This window comes from Salmo salar, chromosome 18 (genome assembly GCF_965601325.2).
Source record: "Salmo salar chromosome 18, fSalSal1, whole genome shotgun sequence".
In the NCBI taxonomy this organism is placed as follows: Eukaryota; Metazoa; Chordata; class Actinopteri; order Salmoniformes; family Salmonidae; genus Salmo; species Salmo salar.
In genome coordinates this window covers 72,523,348-72,542,665 of record NC_138308.1, presented here as the reverse complement: position 1 = coordinate 72,542,665, position 19,318 = coordinate 72,523,348, and the positions used below count along the sequence as shown (strand labels likewise).

The 19,318-nt window shown below is 40.5% G+C and overlaps 1 protein-coding gene across 3 annotated transcripts in view; it reads right to left on the bottom strand.

The window, feature by feature from the left end:
• LOC106577584 (DENN domain-containing protein 4C) overlaps nt 1–19,318 on the bottom strand; it is an 81,401-nt gene that overhangs the window by 41,471 nt on the left and 20,612 nt on the right. For all 3 annotated transcript variants that reach the window (XM_014155754.3, XM_045701340.2, XM_014155755.3), the window contains exon 2: nt 7,437–7,747. In XM_014155754.3, the coding sequence (XP_014011229.1) occupies nt 7,437–7,735 (299 nt within the window). In that variant the 5' untranslated portion in view covers nt 7,736–7,747. The remainder of the gene's footprint in view (nt 1–7,436; nt 7,748–19,318) is intronic.

Sequence of the window (19,318 nt, the reverse complement as noted above, 5' to 3'; positions counted from 1 at the left end):
CCCCCCCAAACTTAACACATACGTTTTTCCAGCAGCAGACTATGATCGATATTGTCAAAAGCTGCACTGAAGTCTAACAAGACAGCCCCCACAATCATTTTATCATCAATTTCTCTCAGCCAATCATCAGTCATTTGTGTAAGTGTGTAAGTACTCCTTTGCACCATATTATTTATATTTTTATCTCTGAACTTTCTTCAAACTACAAATCTACCATTCCAGTGTTTTTCTTGCTATACTTTATTTACTTTGCCACCATGGCATTTTTTTTGCCTTTACCTCCCTTATCTCACATCATTTGCTCACATTGTATATAGTCTTATTTTTTTTTTCTACTGCATCATTGATTTTACTCCATGTGTAACTCTGTGTTTTTGTATGTTGTCGAACTGCTTTGCTTTATCTTGGCCAGGTCGCAATTGTAAATGAGAACTTGTTCTCAACTTGCCTACCTGGTTAAATAAAGGTGAAAAAAAATAAAAATAAAAATAAAAAATAAAAGTGCTGTGCTTGTTGAGTGTCCTTCCCTACAAGCATGCTGAAATTCTGTTGTCAATTTGTTTACTGTGAAATAGCATTGTAATCTGGTCAAACAATTTTTTCCAGAAGTTTACCAAGGGTTGGTAACAGGCTGATTGGTTGGCTAATTGAGCCAGTAAAGGGGGCTTTACTATTCTTGGGTAGCGGCATGACTTTAGCTTCCCTCCAGGCCTGAGGGCACACACTTTCTAGTAGGCTTAAATTGAAGATGTGGCAAATAGGAGTGGCAACATCGTCTGCTATTATCCTCAGTAATTTTCCATCCAGATTGTCAGACCCCGGTGGCATTTCATTGTTGATAGACAACAATCATTTTTTTCACCTCTTCCAAAAGTACAATTCTTGTCTTTCATAATTTGGTCCGAAATACTTGGATGTGTAGTGTCAGAATTTGTTGCTGGCATGTCATCCCTAAGTTTGCTTATCTTGCCAATGGAAAAGTCATTAGTTTGCAATATCAGTTGGTTTTGTGATGAATGAGCCATCTGATTCAATGAATGGAGGAGCCGAGTTGGCTTTTTCCCAAAAAATGTAATTGAAGGTGCCCCAAAGCTTTTTACTATCATTCTTCATATAATTTCTTTCTTTCATAGTGTAGTTTGTTTTTATTTAGATTAGTCACATGATTTCTTCATTTGCAGTACGTTTGCCAATCAGTTGGGCTGCCAGACTTAATTGCCATACCTTCTGCCTCATCCCTCTCAACCATACAATTTTTCAATTCCTCATCAATCCAAGGGGATTTAACAGTTTTTACAGTCATTTTCTTAATGGGTGCGTTCTTATTAGTAACTGGAATCAGTAGTTTCATTTATGCGTCAAGTGCAGCATCTGGTTGCTCCTTATTACACACCACAGATCAGCATATATTTTTTACATCAACATATGAATCACTATACATTTGGGTGAGTTTGTTTTTTCCCCACCAAAAATAAAATTAAACCATCTAGTGTTCAGTGAAATAACAACACAATGTCAAATACAGGTAGCCTAGTCAAATAATTAACATCCAATCACATTAACCGTTCCTCTCTCGCGGGAATTCCACTAACGGTCCGTATGTAGCCAAACGTAGCTGCTGCTCATTCCGTTTGCTCGAAAATTGATAAATGGTTAAAAAAGATAAGGCCCGCATCCATAGCGACACATACCAGCTCTACTGGTAGTACTGCTACTATCAGCAGTACTACACCTGCCGACGACACAAGTTGTTCTGCTTCCAGGAGCACATCCAATGCTAGCGTCAGCAATTCTACATTTGTTGCTAGTCCAGCTAGCATGGACACTGACAGTTGTGAATCTGATGCAGCCGAAGAGCTACTGCCCCCTTACCCGGTAAAGCACCGAACAGACACGGACGTTGGAACATCGAAGAGGCGCAAATATGATGAGAACCACATTGATTTGGGGTTCACTTATATTGGGAGTAGTGCCTTTCCTCAGCCACAGTGTGATATATGTGCAAAAGTACTATCTCACAACTTGATGAAACCTTCACTCTTGTGGAGAAATTTAGAAACGAAACATGACAATTTGAAAAATAAGTCACAGGAGTTTTTTGAATGAGAATTAAGATGACTTTCGAGTAGTAAGACATGTATAAAAGCAACAGATACAATTAATAAGGGGCTACCGAGTGACTAGGACAAGCAAGCCCCATACTATTGTGGAGGACTTCATTCTTTCTGCTGCCGCGGATATACCTGGGACAACGCTGGGGGAAAAGGCCCAAAAAAACTATACAGACAATGTTTTCATCAAACAACACTGTTTCACGATGCATCAGTGACATGGCAGGAGATGTTTTGAAACAATTACTGCTTCACATAAAAGCCAGTGAATTCTATGCGTTACAGCTGGATGAGTCAACAGACGTGGCGGGCCTGGCACAGCTCCTGGTATATGTCCCTTACGTTTTTGGGGGGTCAGTTAAGGAAGAAATCCTCTTCTCCAAACCACTGGAAACCAGGACAACAGGAGAGGATGTTTTTAAAGTAATGGACAGCTTTGTACATCAAAAGTACTTTGGTGGTCAAGATGTGTTGGTATCTGTACTGATGTCGCAAAAGCCATGACAGGGAGACATAGTGGAGTGGTAACACTCGTGCAAGCAGTTGCTCCCGATGCCACTTGGGTACACTGCAGCATCCACCGAGAGGCTCTTGCTGCCAAGGAAATGCCTGTCAACTTGAAAGACGTTTTGGACACTACAGTGAAAATGGTTAACTTTGTTAGAGGCCCCTGAACTCTTGTGTATTTTTTGCATTATGTAATGATATGGGCAGCGACCATGTAACGCTTTTACAACATACAGAAGTGCGTTGGTTATCAAGGAGCAAAGTATTGACAAGTTTTTTTGAATTGAGAGACGAGCTTAAAGTTTTCTTTACTGACCATAATTTTCACTTGTCTGACCGCTTGCATGATGCCAAGTTTCTCACACAACTGGCCTATCTGGGTGATGTTTTTTCTCGCCTGAATGATCTGAATCGAGGATTACAGGGACTCTCCGCAACTATATTCAATGTGCGGGACAAAATTGAGGCTATGATTAAGAAGTTGGAGCTCTTCTCTGTCTGCATTAACAAGGACAACACACAGGTCTTTCCATCATTGTAGGATTTTCTTGTGCGCAAATTAACTCAAGCTTACGGACAATGTCAAATATGATACAGCGAAGCACCTGAGTGAGCTGGGTGCGCAATAACGCAGGTACTTTCCCGAAACGGACGACACAAACAACTGGATTCGTTATCCCATTCATGCCCTACCTCCAGTCCGCTTACCGATATCTGAACAAGAAAGCCTCATCAAAATTGCAACAAGCGGTTCTGTAAATGTTTTATTTAAAATCAGAAGCCACTGCCAGATTTCTGGATAGGGCTGCGCTCAGAGTATCCTGCCTTGGCAAATCGTGCTATTAAGACACTGATGCCCTTTGCAGCCAAGTACCTATGTGAGATGGATTCTCGTCCCACACTAGCATGAAAACTAAATACAGGCACAGACTGTGTGTGGGAAAAGATTTAAGACCGAGACTCTCTCCAATACAACCCAACATTGCAGAGTTACGTGCATCCTTTCAAGCACACCCTTATCATTAACATGTGGTGAGTTATTCACAATTTATGAATAAATATGGTTTTATCTGTAAGATGGCATAAATAAAGACCAAAATTATTGATTATTATTATATTATTATTTGTGCCCTGGTCCTACAAGACCTCTGTCACTTCCCACGAGCCAGGTTGTGACAAAAACTCAACCTCATTCTTGTGTTTAATACATTTATCGTATAGTGTGTGTGGCAGGCTTACAACGATGGCAAAAAACAACATTTGATAGTGCGCAGACCCAGCAGCTGGAGGTTGAATGTTTGAAGGGGTATGGGACTATAAAATGTTTGGGAACCACTGCTCTACGACAATTGAGTTAAGAACGACGCCTGTATCTTTGTCGTGACTGGGTGTATTGACACACCATCCAAAGTGTAATTAATAACTTATGCTTAAAGGGATATTCAAATCATAGGTGCCTTTCTTTGTGAGGCATTGGAAAACCTCCCTGGTCTTTATGGTTGAATCTGTGTTTGAAATTCCCTGCTCAGGGACATTACAGATAATTATGTGTGGGGTACAAATATGAGGTAGTAATTCAAAAATCATGTTAAGCACTATTATTGCACATAGTAAAATATATGGACTCACTCTATGCAACTTGCTAAGCAAATTTGAACTTATTTAGCCTTTCCATGACAAAGGAGAATATTTATTAATTTGTAAACATTTCAAAAAACATAATTCCACATTGACATTATGGGGTATTGTGTGTAGGCCAGTGACAACAATATATATTTAATCAATTTTAAATTCAGGCTGTAACATTAAGGGTGTTTCTGAGGACGCATGACTTGACCTTCGCCTCTCCCGAGCCCGTTGGGGAGTTGCAGCGATGAGACAAGTACGTAATCCCAAAATTGGGGAGAAAAAAGGGTGTAGAAATTACAAAAATAAATTATAAATACAAAATATGAGTGGCTGGGAGATTTTTTGAATGGCTGGTGGACTAAAAAGTTCATTTTAGGCCATGATCGTGCCCCCTTACAGATTTCAACTACCCTCTTAGTCACTTTATCCTGGTACCGGGTCTGTCTTTAACCAATGACTGGTGGATATTTTGACCCTGTGGGTATTAGCTACATGGACCCAGGGGTGAAATTGGTTGAAATCATATAATTAAACTGGTTGTAATGTGGGTTTTAATGACAATTTAAACACACTTTGCCTGCTGTGGAGTAGAAGTATATTAGGATAAAGGGTCTGGATTGTATCTCTACACTGGATTGAGTTAGCAGTCAAAGCCTAGACGAAGCCTTGGGGCAATAGCTTTAAGCCTCTATTCTCATCCTTCAATCTCACAAACCTGCAAGGAGCTCAACAACAAAATGAATTCTAAGTCTCCACATCCCAAACCATGTCTGTTTCCGATAATTATGCTACGTTGGAACTACCTAAATCCAAGATGGAATTTTCTCTCTCCACTCCCAGAAGTGTCCTTTACGTGTCCTTCACGAGCCTATAACGAGCCAGAGTATGATTATGTAATTTATTTGGGTAAACACTTGATATTTGATCTGCTGTTTACACTCTAGTCAGTGACGGTTGAAGAGAAACATGTGCGTTCCCAAAGCAAGACAGAGGATTTTTGTTGTTAATCAGTCGAGCCAAGTAACTGGAAACTCCAGTTTGTTGTTTGGTTAAGAAGAGTGGAGATATGTGGCTAGCAAATCTAACAGAGTAGAATGACAGGCGCCAACAAACCCCCTGGATCAAGGCTAAACACTCATTTGAGGATAGTGGTTGGCATTACTCTTTCAAAACGCAACACTACTGGCTGCTGTTATTTCCCTGATAGAAAGTAAAGTGCTTTAAAATTAAATGTGATTTACTTCACAAATGGGGGGGGATGCATTCAATTAATCTAGCAAATACAGTGAGGGAAAAAAGTATTTGATCCCCTGCTGATTTTGTATGTTTGCCCACTGACAAATAAATGATCAGTCTATAATTTTAATGGTAGGTTTATTTGAACAGTGAGAGACATACTAACAACAAAAAAATCCAGAAAAACGCATGTCAAAAATGTTATAAACTGATTTGCATTTTAATGAGGGAAATAAGTATTTGACCCCGCTGCAAAACATGACTTAGTCCTTGGTGGCAAAACCCTTGTTGGCAATCATAGAGGGCAGACGTTTCTTGTAGTTGACCACCAGGTTCGCACACATCTCAGGAGGGATTTTGTCCCACTCCTCTTTGCAGATCTTCTCCAAGTCACTGAGGTTTCGAGGCTGACGTTTGGCAACTCGAACCTTCAGCTCCCTCCACAGATTTTCTATGGGATTAAGGTCTGGAGACTGGCTAGGCCACTCCAGGACCTTAATGTGCTTCTTCTTGAGCCACTCCTTTGTTGCCTTGGCCGTGTGTTTTGGGTCATTGTCATGCTGGAATACCCATTCACGACCCATTTTCAATGCCCTGGCTGAGGGAAAGCGGGTCTCACCCAAGATTTGACGGTACATGGCCCCATCCATCGTCCCTTTGATACGGTGAAGTTGTCCTGTCCCCTTAGCAGAAAAACACCCCCAAAGCATAATTTATCCACCTCCATGTTTGACGGTGGGGATGGTGTTCTTGGGGTCATAGGCAGCATTCCTCCTCCTCCAAACACGGCGAGTTGAGTTGATGCCAAAGAGCTCCATTTTGGTCTCATCTGACCACAACACTTTCACCCAGTTGTCCTCTGAATCATTCAGATGTACATTGGCAAACTTCAGACGGGCATGTATATGTGCTTTCTTGAGCAGGGGGACCTTGCAGGTGCTGCAGGATTTCAGTCCTTCACGGCGTAGTGTGTTACCAATTGTTTTCTTGGTGACTATGGTCCCAGCTGCCTTGAGATCATTGACAAGATCCTCCCGTGTAGTTCTGGGCTGATTCCTCACCGTTCTCATGATCATTGCAACTCCACGAGGTGAGATCTTGCATGGAGCCCCAGGCCGAGGGAGATTGACAGTTCTTTTGTGTTTCTTCCATTTGCGAATAATCACACCAACTGTTGTCACCTTCTCACCAAGCTGCTTGGTGATGGTCTTGTAGCCCATTCCAGCCTTGTGTAGGTCTACAATCTTGTCCCTGACATCCTTGGAGAGCTCTTTGGTCTTGGCCATGGTGGAGAGTTTGGAATCTGATTGATTGATTGCTTCTGTGGACAGGTGTCTTTTATACAGGTAACAAACTGAGATTAGGAGCACTCCCTTTAAGAGTGTGCTCCTAATCTCAGCTCGTTACCTGTATAAAAGACACCTGGGAGCCAGAAATCTTTCTGATTGAGAGGGGGTCAAATACTTATTTCCCTCATTAAAATGCAAATCAATTTATAACATTTTTAACATGCATTTTTCTGGATTCTTTTGTTGTTATTCTGTCTCTCACTGTTCAAATAAACCTATCATTAAAATGTGGGCAAACGTACAAAATCAGCAGGAGATCAAATACTTTTTTCCCCCTCACTGTAACCCAAAAGCACTACAAATAATAAGCAAGCAATAGGCCTACATTGCAGAGGGTTATTCCACAATAGCTCAATAATAGACAAGTGGCAATTTTCGTTACCATTTTCTCTCCTATCAGTGTCGTTCTCAAAGAAAGGGATTAAGGTAGATGTACTTTGCAGCTCTATTAGAGATGACTATTCTGGTAATTGGTCTCATTGGGATGAGGAAGGGATTATGAGGCTATGGCGCACCTGTTTCAGAGTTCACCCTAATGATACCATTGTGAAACACCCTTTTTTGGGGGGGGGTTTCACAGCAAAGCGCACACAGACGGACTCACCCGATGTCGATGAGCGGGGGCTTGTCGCGGTCCCTCTTGTAGCAGAGGAACAGCTCGTGGCTCTTAAGGCTGCCGTGGTTGAGGTTGGCCTGCTGCCCACTGTAGGTGCTCTCCATGCAGGTGAAGCCCTCGGGAACAGTCTCGCCGGCTGACTTGTTGATGACGGCCAGGTCAGTAATGGGCGCCTTGGGCCCGCTGGACTTGGTCTCCGACAGGTCCTGCTCCAGGGGCGTGGACTTGTCCGTCAGCCCGGCCACCACAAAGTAGTCGGTCACACGGTGGCCCTTGTCCTCAATCATGGCTGGTCGTGCCTGGGGAGAGAAGAGACAGGTGGGGCAAGGTAAAAAGTGAGGATAGAGGTCAGAGAATGGGAAAATGTTTTTTTGTTTGTTATCAACGTAGGGATATGTCTATGGAATTTGGGCCGAATTTGGGCCTTATCCTGTAAGAGCAATGTAGCCTAGGTCGTAGTCTATAAAATGGTACAGAGCAAGTCACATGGGAATGACCTGCTCCTTATATCACACAGGCACCATGGGACAGTCCTTTACATTCTAACAGTGTATGTGGAATCCCTAATGACTGAATACGTATACGTGTCTAAACAGCATCCCACCATAAAGTACTAAGGAATGACAGGGGTCTTGTGAAACGACGCGACTTATTCACAAACACTCCTGTCACTGTATATCACTTCCCAGTCCCATACTAAGGGACATGGAGAGAGTTAGGAGCGTCGGTGACTAGGGAGAGGCAGAGGAGAGCGGCAGAGCCGAGCGGAATGCACCAAAACACCATTGTAAGCATAAATCAAGATGACACGAGTGTTACAAAACGTTCTCTGGAAAACGAGAGCATGGGGTCCTGTTATTCTATTCACTTGGGATATAAAAACGCTTCCTTCCCGAGATTCAAGACGACCATATGCTAAAGCTGGGCGAGGATTAATCAGATGCTTCGATTTCCTGCTGTAGAAGAAGTAGAATGATTCATCAATTAGCCATAACGAGCACTATGGCATAGAGGTAGTAATTAGATGCAATTAGTCTAACAGCTAATGGGGCGCGAATCCTCTGCTCTCAGTGAGAGGGGTTGGAAACTATCACAGCTTGTTTCTTCTGCTGGTAGATATTATAACTAATAACTTATTATAGTCTGTAAATTACTCAAATCCCTCAACATATACCTTGAACAAGCCATTTACTGTGCACAATAAGCACAGGCATAAATACTGTCAACGGTAGTCTCAAATAACATGGCAGCGTAAGTCCCAGGTTACCTTGCTTGTGGGAGAGTGGGGGACCTCTAAACACTGACCATTTTGATTTATACAGTTAGGATAACTACTTTACGGTGCAAAAAGCGGTTATTCAGACGTCCAAGAAAAACACTGGGCTTTGGGAGGAGGATACGGCAAAAAGAAGCAAACGGCTGTCTAAGAAGAAAGAAAAGCTAAAAAAGCAAACATCCCATTCTCTTCAAAGAGCGGTGGAAAATCATGCAGGAAGTGACATTTTCCAGTCGTGAGTCAGCTGCAGCATGGGGCAGGAGCAGGAGAGAAACGTGGCCCCTCTGAACTGAAGGAGGAGCACCAGGCAGGCTCTGGACTTAATTTAGCCCACTTCATAACAGTGTTTAATAATCTCGGTCTCAGAGACTTTTAGCACGGCACTGTGACCTAATCCTTGACACTTAATTGGTCAGATGTTATCTGGTGTTTCACGTGTAGTTTGATGAGGAGATGCTATCGAGTACAATACAGGAAAAACCAATGGCATGAAGAAGCACACGGAAGTACTGATAAATATCACCATACTCAACGCAGAAACACACCAAAACCATCACATTTAGAGTATCGAGTGTCAAACCTGAATGTAAGCCCCCAAAAAATGGCTTCATAATCTGGAACCAATTTGAATGTCCGACTCAAGTTTGCATTGTATACTGAACAAAAATATAAAAGCAACATGCAACAATTTCAAAGATTTTACTGAGTTACAGTTCATGTAGGAAAATATGCCCACCCATTGGGGAGCCAGGCCCAGGTAATCATTCCTACAGTCACCCTCAAGACATGAGACATTTGTGGCATTGTGTTGTGACAAAACTGCACATTTTAAAGTGGCCTTGTAATGCCCCAGCACAGGGTGCACCTGTGTAATGACCATGCCGTTTAATCAGCTTCTTGATATGCTACACCTGTCAGGTGGATGGATTATCTTGGCAAAGGAGAAACGCTCACTAATAGGTATGTAAACAAATTTGTGCCATTATTTATAGCAAGAAATAAGGTATAGAAAATGTTGGGATTTTATTTTTTTTTTCATCTCATGAAACACTTTATATGTTGCGTTTATATTTTTGTTCATTGTTGTTGATCAAAGAAACATTGGAGAGGGAGAGAGCAACAAAACGGATACACAGCCAGAAGACCGCAAATTATTCTTGCTGTCTCCTGGCTGTGTATCCGTTTTGTTGCTCTCTCCCTCTCCAACGTTTCTTGCCATAATCGTAACATAACCTATTGTGGTCACAACAACTTGACCCACTTCTTCATACAACTCTCAGCGTCAAGTATGGGCTATGACGATTCTGGATTTTTGGGAAACGATACACTGTCACGCAAATGGACATGGGGATTGTCATAGTCGTAATTTTTGTAGAAAAATGTTTTGAGCTTGTAGTGTATCTATCATAATGCACCTTCGAAAATTTGCTCAGACATACACTACATGGCCAAAAGCATGTGGACACCCCTTCAAATTAGTGGATTTGGCTATTTTAGTCACACTTGTTGCTGACAGGTGTATTAAATCGAGCACACAACCATGCAATCTCCATAGACAACCATTCACAGTAGAATGGCCTTACTGAAGAGCTCAGTGACTTTCAACATTGCACCGTCATAGGATGCCACCTTCCCAACAAGTCAGTTCGTCAAATGAGCTGCCCAGGACAACTGTAAGTGCTGTTATTGTGAAGTGGAAACGTCTAGGAGCAACACAGCTCAGCCCCGAAGTGGTAGGCCACACAAGCTCACAGAAAGGGACCGCAGAGTGCTGAAGCGCATAAAAATCATCTGTCCGCGGTTGCAACACTCACTACCGAGTTTCAAACAAGAACTGCTCGTCAGGAGCTTCATGAAATGGGTTTCCATGGCCAAGCAGCCGCACACAAGCCTAAAAGGACCATGCGCAATGCCAAGAGTCGGCTGGAGTGGTGTAAAGCTTGCTGCCATTGCACTCTGGAAACGCCTTCTCTGGAGTGATGAATCATGCTACACCATCTGGCAGTCCGACAGACGATTCTGGGTTCGGGCTAGACCCCTTCGTTCCAGTGAAGTGAAATCTTAACACTACAGCATACAATGACATTCTAAACAATTCTGTGCTTCCAACTTTGTGACAACAGTTTGGGAAAGGCCCTTTCCTGTTTCACCATGGCAATGCCCCTGTGCACAAAGCGAGGTCCATACAGAAATGGTTTGTCGAGATCGGTGTGGAAGAACTTGACTGGTCTGCACAGAGCCTTGACCTCAACCCCATCGAACACTTTTGGAATGAATTGGAACGCCGACTGCGAGCCAGGCCTAATCGCGCAACATCAGTGCCCGACCTCAGTAATGCTTTTGTGGCTGAATGGAAGCAAGTCCCCGCAGCAATGTTCCAACATCTAGTGGAAAGCCTTCCCAGAAGAGTGGAGGCTGTTATAGCAGCAAAGGGGGGGTACCAACTCCATATTAATGCCCATGATTTTGGAATGAGATGTTCGACAACATATTTTTGGCCATGTAGTGCACCTAATAAATACAACACAGCCTTGTTGACACCCCTATTTAAAAAATTGTTAATGATCTTAACGCTTCGAACTTTTGAAATTAAGCTTATTCTCCCGACCACGCTGTTCTGCTCGTAAAATTATTACCAACTCTAACCACCACAAACTCACTTTACATTACATTTTAGTCATTTAGCAGACGCTCTTATCCAGAGCGACTTACAGTAGTGAATGCATACATTTATTTTTTTTCCCGTACTGGTCCCCCGTGGGAATCGAACCCACAACCCTGGCGTTGCAAACACCATGCTCTACCAACTGAGCCACACGGGAACTCCAATTAGGTAAACTATATCTACTTGAATATACAGTTGAATCCCTCTCTCACCTAAAATAAATGTATTAAGACGATGGCGATCATTTTCTTAAAGTTCACTGTTATTGTCCATAATTGTCAGTTACACGATTATACAATAGTTGTGCCAGCCCTATGTAAAGACTGGGACCTCACAACAGCGCTGTCACCTAGGTTACAGACTACTGTACATTTGTACCCCTGCAGTTGCTTCCATAAAAATACATAACACTCTCTCACCATGTCAGAAAGGTGACCCAAACTGTGCCCTGTTTGTTCCAAGTAAATGTCATGCACTAAGCTACATGGGTATTGTGTCCTGTCTGTACAAGGAAAGGACAGGGACAAGTAGTACTGAGTTTTGCACTTGTGCATTCACAACTATACATATTTGGACAGAAGCAATAATGAACCACATACGGTCTACAGTAAGTGAAAGGGTATGTTTAAACTCAAACAGCCGTGGTAGGTGGGATGCCATGAAGTCGGTGTTTGTGTGTTTGTTTGATTTTACTATCCTTGTGGGGACAAGGAAAATTCTGACAAGTGCGGACATTTTGGCGGTCCCCACAAAGAAAAGGCTATTTTAGGCATAAGGGTGAAGTTTAGGTTTAGGGATAGAATTAGGGTTATTTGATTCTCATTAAACTAGCTTTAAACTTTAAAATGTAGTTACAAAACCATAATGCATTTGCAAAAATAAACTATCACTCTGAAGACTAAGAAGTCTAGTTTTTGGCAAAGTGTCTTGTTTGAAAATATATATATTTTTGACAGAATGTTGTACTTTTTCACCGTTAATTCTTTTTACAGAAATGTGTCCGGACTAAACTCGAGTCATTCTATACAATTGTACTTTAGAAAAACCTAATTTATTTGAATAAAACAAAATATGTTGCTGTAGTTTGTCCATAAATCATAAAAATGTAACAAGTCAAAGTTTACATTAAACTATAATATTTATTAAGTAAAAACAGTGTCACTTTTTCAAGTTCCGGTGAAAACGCCAATCATTTTTAAAATAAAGTTGTATTCACCCATGATGCATCATCATAGTCCTTAGATGGACGCAAGTTAAGTGAATTTACTCGGTTATTTCCCAGTACTACTCAAGAGCCTGAGTGGTGCACCCCTGTTGGATTTCACCCCTCAAAAGGATTGCATAATGGTCCAGAGCGAGACAACACAGTTTCATGTTAAGTGAAAGATCAAGGATGAATGACTCAGGGTTTCCACAAACAAGGAAGGCAATAAAAAACGCCTTTAATAATGAGGGAGGGGTGGCGCCCCTTCTGATGTGGTTTGGTTTCTCCAGGGTAAAAGAAGTAAATGGAAATGCTAAAGTTCCCTGGAGCGGTCAAATGGCGGAGGGGGGGGGTGAACACATTGGCTCTTTGGCTAGCTTAATGGAGGGGCATTCCACCTCAAAAAGCACAAGGAGGATTTCTGAAACAGTTTTTGCATTAAAGAACAGGTAAGATTAGCATTCCTGCAAAATTATAAATATATATAATTTCATTGCTGAGAAATTAAGCTAATTGATCGCACCCAGATTGGCAATTTTGCTTTATAGGATTCCGATAATATTCAATAGATAGAGTTCCCAACGTCCGACGTGGACCCAATTTCTTCCTTACAATGAGTAAGACATGAGGAACACAAAACAATGGTCAAAAGCCACACACGGACCCCCCCACGCCAACAATCACTATACAGTCTTTTTTGGTATACAGCCATGTTTTGCCCACTAAATGGCACTGTTTCTACTATATTTTTATCCAGTCAGAGGATGCCAATAACTACATATCCAGTATAAATTCACCATTATGGTCATGATAAGGAATGGTTGGATTAGGATTGGTTGACCACTCTAAGAGTTATTTCTTAAAAATAAATACTTTTAAAAATGTATTTATTGTCGCTTCCATCAATGTAATTGCCTGCATCATTTCCAATCCCCACTACCGTTCAATAGTTCGGGGTCACTTAGAAATGTCCTTGTTTTTGAAAGAATTTTTTTGTCCATTAAAATAACATCAAATTGATCAGAAATACAGTGTAGACATTGTTAATGTTGTAAATGACTATTGTAGCTGGAAACGGCTGATTTTTAATGGAATATCTACATAGGCGTACAGAGTCCCATTATCAGCAACCATCACTCCTGTGTTCCAATAGATCGTTGTGTTAGCTAATCCAAGTTGATCATTTTTAAAGGCTAATTGATCATTAGAAAGCCCTTTTGCAATTATGTTAGCACAGCAGAAAAGTGTTGTTCTAATTAAAGAAGCAATAAAACTGGCCTTCTTTAGACTAGTTGAGTATCTGGAGCATCAGCATTTGTGGGTTCGATTACAGGCTCAAAATGGCCAGAAACAAAGAACTTTCTTCTGAAATTCATCAGTCTATTCTTGTTCTGAGAAATTAAGGCTATTCCATGCGAGAATTTGCCAAGAAACTGAAGATCTCGTACAACGCTGTGTGTCACACACACACACACACATATACATACGCACACATACAAATACACATCTTCTTAGAATATATTTTCCTTTACTACTCCCAGCAAACACTACCACCCCTCCCCCAATTAGAGTAAACTAATAAACAATAACATGTAGGCTTCTACTTCCAACCTTATGCATACTACATACATTTTAGACACAATCTGTTTTACAATAGTTATATTTTGTTTGTTTTTAGTCCTGACCTTCCTCAATTTCTGATGTCCATCCAGTTTGATTTCTATTTGCCATATATTTGTAACTGTGCTATTTCACAAAAGCTCTGAACATATATACATTTTACAGACCCAGTATGTTTTACATTTGTTATCATCTTGTTATTAGTCCCACCAGCTCCATTCAACCCCTCCCATCTATCACTTAACACCATCAATATTGGATTTCCATTTGCCATATATTTTTCAACTGTGCTGTGATGCTTCACAAAAGTACTGAACCTTTCGATTCTAAGAGTTTCTACAGATTGTAAATTAAAGAAAACTTTTTGCTAAAATAATTATTATATTATTGATCAATTGACTATGATGTTTCAGATCACCCAGTAGTGCTAATGTATCTGCAGCGTTAGCTCTAGGTAAATGTTGCAATTCTTCAGCCATTCCTGGACCTGTGACCAAAAACGAACTACATCTGGACAGTACCAAAATAAATGATCTAATGACTCTGCCTCCTCGCAGCAAACTCTACAGAGCTGGGAAGATTGCATTACCCATATACAGTTGAAGTCAGAAGTTTACATACACTTAGGTTTCTTGTTAAAACTATAGTTTTGGCAAGTCGGTTAGGACATCTACTTTGTGCATGACACAAGTAATTGTTTACAGACAGATTATTTCACTTATAATTCACTGTATCACAATTCCAGTGGGTCAGAAGTTTACATACACTAAGTTGACTGTGCCTTTAAACAGCTTGGAAAATTCCAGAAAATGTTGTCATGGCTTTAGAAGCTTCTGATAAGCTAATTGACATCATTTGAGTCAATTGGAAGTGTACCTGTGGACGTATTTCAAGGCCTACCTTCAAACTCAGTGCCTCTTTGCTTGACATCATGGAAAAATCAAAAGAAATCAGCCAAGACCTCAGAAAAAAAATTGTAGACCTCCACAAGTCTGGTTCATCCTTGGGAGCAATTTCCAAACGCCTGAAGGTACCACTTTCATCTGTACAAACAATAATACGCAAGTATAAACACCATGGGACCACGCAGCCGTCATACCGCTCAGGAAGGAGACACGTTCTGTCTCCTAGAGATGAACATACTTTGGTGAGAAAAAAGCGAATCAATCCCAGAACAACAGCAAAGGGCCTTGTGAAAATGCTGGAGGAAACAGGTACAAAAGTATCTAAATCCACAGTAAATAAGAGTCCTATGTCGACATAATCTGAAAGGCAGCTCAGCAAGGAAGAAGCCACTGCTCCAAAACTGCCATAAATAAGACAGACTACGGTTTGTAACTGCACATGGGGACAAATATCATACTTTTTGGAGAAATGTCCTCTGGTCTGATGAAACAAAAATAGAACTGTTTGGCCATAATGCCCCTCGTTATGTTTGGAGGAATAAGGGGGAGGCTTGCAAGCCGAAGAACACCATCCCAACCGTGAAGCACGGGGTGGCAGCATCATGTTGTGGGGGTGCTTTGCTGCAGGAGGGACTGATGCACTTCACAAAGTAGATGGCATCATGAGGCAGGAAAATGATGTGGATATATTGAAGCAACATCTCAAGACATCAGTCAGGAAGTTAAAGCTTGGTCGCAAATGCGTCTTCCAAATGGACAATGACCCCAAGCATACTTCCAAAGTTGTGGCAAAATCGCTTAAGGACAATAAAGTCAAGGTATTGGAGTGGCCATCACAAGCCCTGACCGCAATCCTATAGAACATTTGTGGGCAGAACTGAAAAAACCGTGTGTGCAAGCAAGGAGGCCTACTAACCTGACTCAGTTTCACCAGCTCTGTCAGGAGGAATGGGACAAAATTCACCCAACTTATTGTGGGAAGCTTGTGGAAGGCTACCTGAAACATTTGACCCAGGTTAAACAATTTAAAGGCAATGCTACCAAATACTAATTGAGTGTATGTAACTGCTGACCCACTGGGAATGTGATGAAAGAAATAAAAGCTGAAATAAATCATTCTCTCTACTATTATTCTGACATTTCACATTCTTAAAATAAAGTGGTGATCCTAACTGACCTAAAACAGGGAATTTTTACCAGGATTAAATGTCAGGAATTGTGAAAAACTGAGTTTAAATGTATTTGGCTAAGGTGTATGTAAACTTCCGACTTCAACTTTATATAACATTCTATTGGTTGCAAGAAATTTGTAGAATCATTTAAAATAGAAGAATTTGAAGTTTTGAATCCGTTGCCGTTGTGCCATGTAATCGGTACATCGAAGATCTCTTCCCAACTATTTTACAATTTATGTGGTGCAGCTGTCATTTTTTTGGTCCTTAAATGAACTTTGTATATATTTTTATTTATCACAATATTCTTGAACCTATTTTGGTCTTTAATGCAAGGCCGACAGACAAGTTCCTTACTTTTCCCCCTTCCATTTCCTTACTTATCCCCGCACATTTTTGCGGTAATGCTGCAATTAGTTGGTTGTAATTTTGAGTAGACATTTCCATATGTCTTTGTTAGCTGCATGTGTGACAACTCCACCAGTCCTATTTATGATATAATTTACCAAGATTATATATATATATATATATATATATATATATATATATATATATATATATATATATATATAGAGAGATTTTTTTTATTTTTTTTTACATTTTATAAAAAGAATCTACGTTTTTTATCAATTAGTATATTTCAGTTTAACCACAATATATGTTGTATTACTTGTTCTGTCTTTTCAGGTGGATTAAACTGAAATTGCAATCAACTTTCTATGGCTTGTTTAAAAAATAACGATATTTTGGAGCTGATTTCGTTTTCAAATAACCGAAAGTGAGCGGTTGTAATCTGAATAAAGGGAAAAAGGCAATTCTTGTACATGGGGTGAGACATTCTTACTAATTTACTGGAGAACCATTTTGGATTTAACTATAACTTTTGTATGACTGATGCCTTTAGTGAGAGGTCTAATGCTTTAATATTTAATTTCTAATGCTTTAATATTTAATTTCTGCCCTCCTAATTCATATTCATTATATAACTAGGACCTTTCATTTTGTCTAGTTTGCCATTCCAAATAAAATTATATTTTTTGCTCATTTAATAATAAAAAACCGGTCGCTAGGTAAACTGTGATGACTAAAGAGTTAAATCAGGGTGATTTTCCCACAGATAGACAGGTATTTTCCTTTCTATGGTATCAAGATCTTATCTAATTTTGCTAACTTTCTATTAAAATGTATTGGAGAGATCATTTATTTATTTAGCCAAGGGCTTTTCAGCATCATGAGTTTCTATTGGTTGAGAATGGATTGAGGGGCTGTTTCCCGGACACAGATTAAGCCTAGACAGAACAGCCAAACTCAATGGAAAAACTCAGTTGAAAATGCTTTTTAGTCTAGGATTAATCTTTGTCCAGGAAACGGCCCCTTTGAGTGTGTGGTGTATTAGCTAGACCATTCCTGGTGAACAAGCAAACCATTAGGCTACAGCAGTTCTAATGGTTTAAATGTTATGGTCTCTAATGGTCTACAATGGTGAAAGTCCCAACAACACAATGGCACTGGTATTGGGTTTAATGGTAAATGTCACTTATCATACTACCCATAGAGATGTTTTCTAATAATTGTATTGGAAAACATAAGACTGCCACACAATGGTTTATAATTGTTTTATTTTATTAGGGTTCTCACAGCAGTTTCGTCACTAGCCCATTTCTCCAAGTTGTGGGCTTGTAGGAAAAGTATTCATGAGAATTGCACCATAGGAATAAGCCCTCTCAGAGAGCTGCCATTTGTTAGACTATTAAAGGAGAGTTGGGTTGAACCATTAGGTTGCTAGAGAAGGACAAACTAAATTGCTTTCATGGAGGACTGGCTTGACTTGTGAGGATGGCCACACAATTTGTCATCACCATGAGCTAGAGCTAATGGTTTTCTACCCAAACTTTCAAAGAAAATACTGTGATCAATTTAATAAACACGAGACCAGCAAACTGGATACAAAGGTAGGTAGCAGGAATAGCACTATCTACTGGGCAAAACCTGGTACTTTCCCACTCTATTATGGGAATTAAGGCAAGAGACGGAACATAACCATTACCAAAATCACTAGGAATACATTATAGTATTAAGAAGCAATACTCCAAACCGCAGCTTCATACTACTTGTCAGACATGGAGAACAGATACTAGTTGTTGTGGTGGGACTGGCATGGGGTGTGGGGGGGTCCATTGGTGGCATTCTGAATCTTTTGGGAATTCCTCATGTATTACTACTCACTGGTAGGAAGATGTTGTCCAAATCAAATGATAGCTGCTATATTTATTGAATACTTTCTGAATCCATAAATGAAAATGAACAATTTGGGTGCAATCTATTAGCTACATTTTTTTCAGAGTTCAAATTATATTTCACAAAATAATGTTACAGGAATGCTTATCTTATCGGTTTCTAACTACAGAAAAGATTTCAGAACAATCGAAGATGGGTGGCGTCATGGCTTGCTGAAATGACATGGAACGATTCTGGAGAGAGTGAGTGGGACTGGGCTTCAGGCACAAAGGAGCTGAGATACATCCCACATAACATGCTCTTTCCCTGGGCCATCTACTTTGCTCAGAGGGGGGCAAAACCACAGGCAGCAATTCTTCCTCTGAGAATGTGTGTGTGCAAATGAAAATGCAGTCAAGTTTATTTAGTTTTGGCTTCACGCAGTAAACAAAGTTCTCATCCAAATGAATCCGGCCGTGCATTCTCATATCACAAAAATAATGTTGTTCGTCCGGACCCCTTCACCATCAGATAGTGAGTTAGTTTGATTGAACAGAGTCCTTAGTATGCTATGCAGTGCACTATAGCAGACAGAGGAGACAAGCCACTGTTGGTACTACTTTCTGCAGAGATTTAAATCTCCGTATCCATGGTTACACCTCACAGTTAACTGTCAGAGCTAGCTTTCAGTCTTAATACACTTTTTGCCGTATAATAAAGCACACCATTAAATGTGTTCTAGATCAATGCTCTTATGGCACAAAGAATGTGTTTGTCTGGTGGTGGTTAGTGGACTTGTGACTGGAAAACA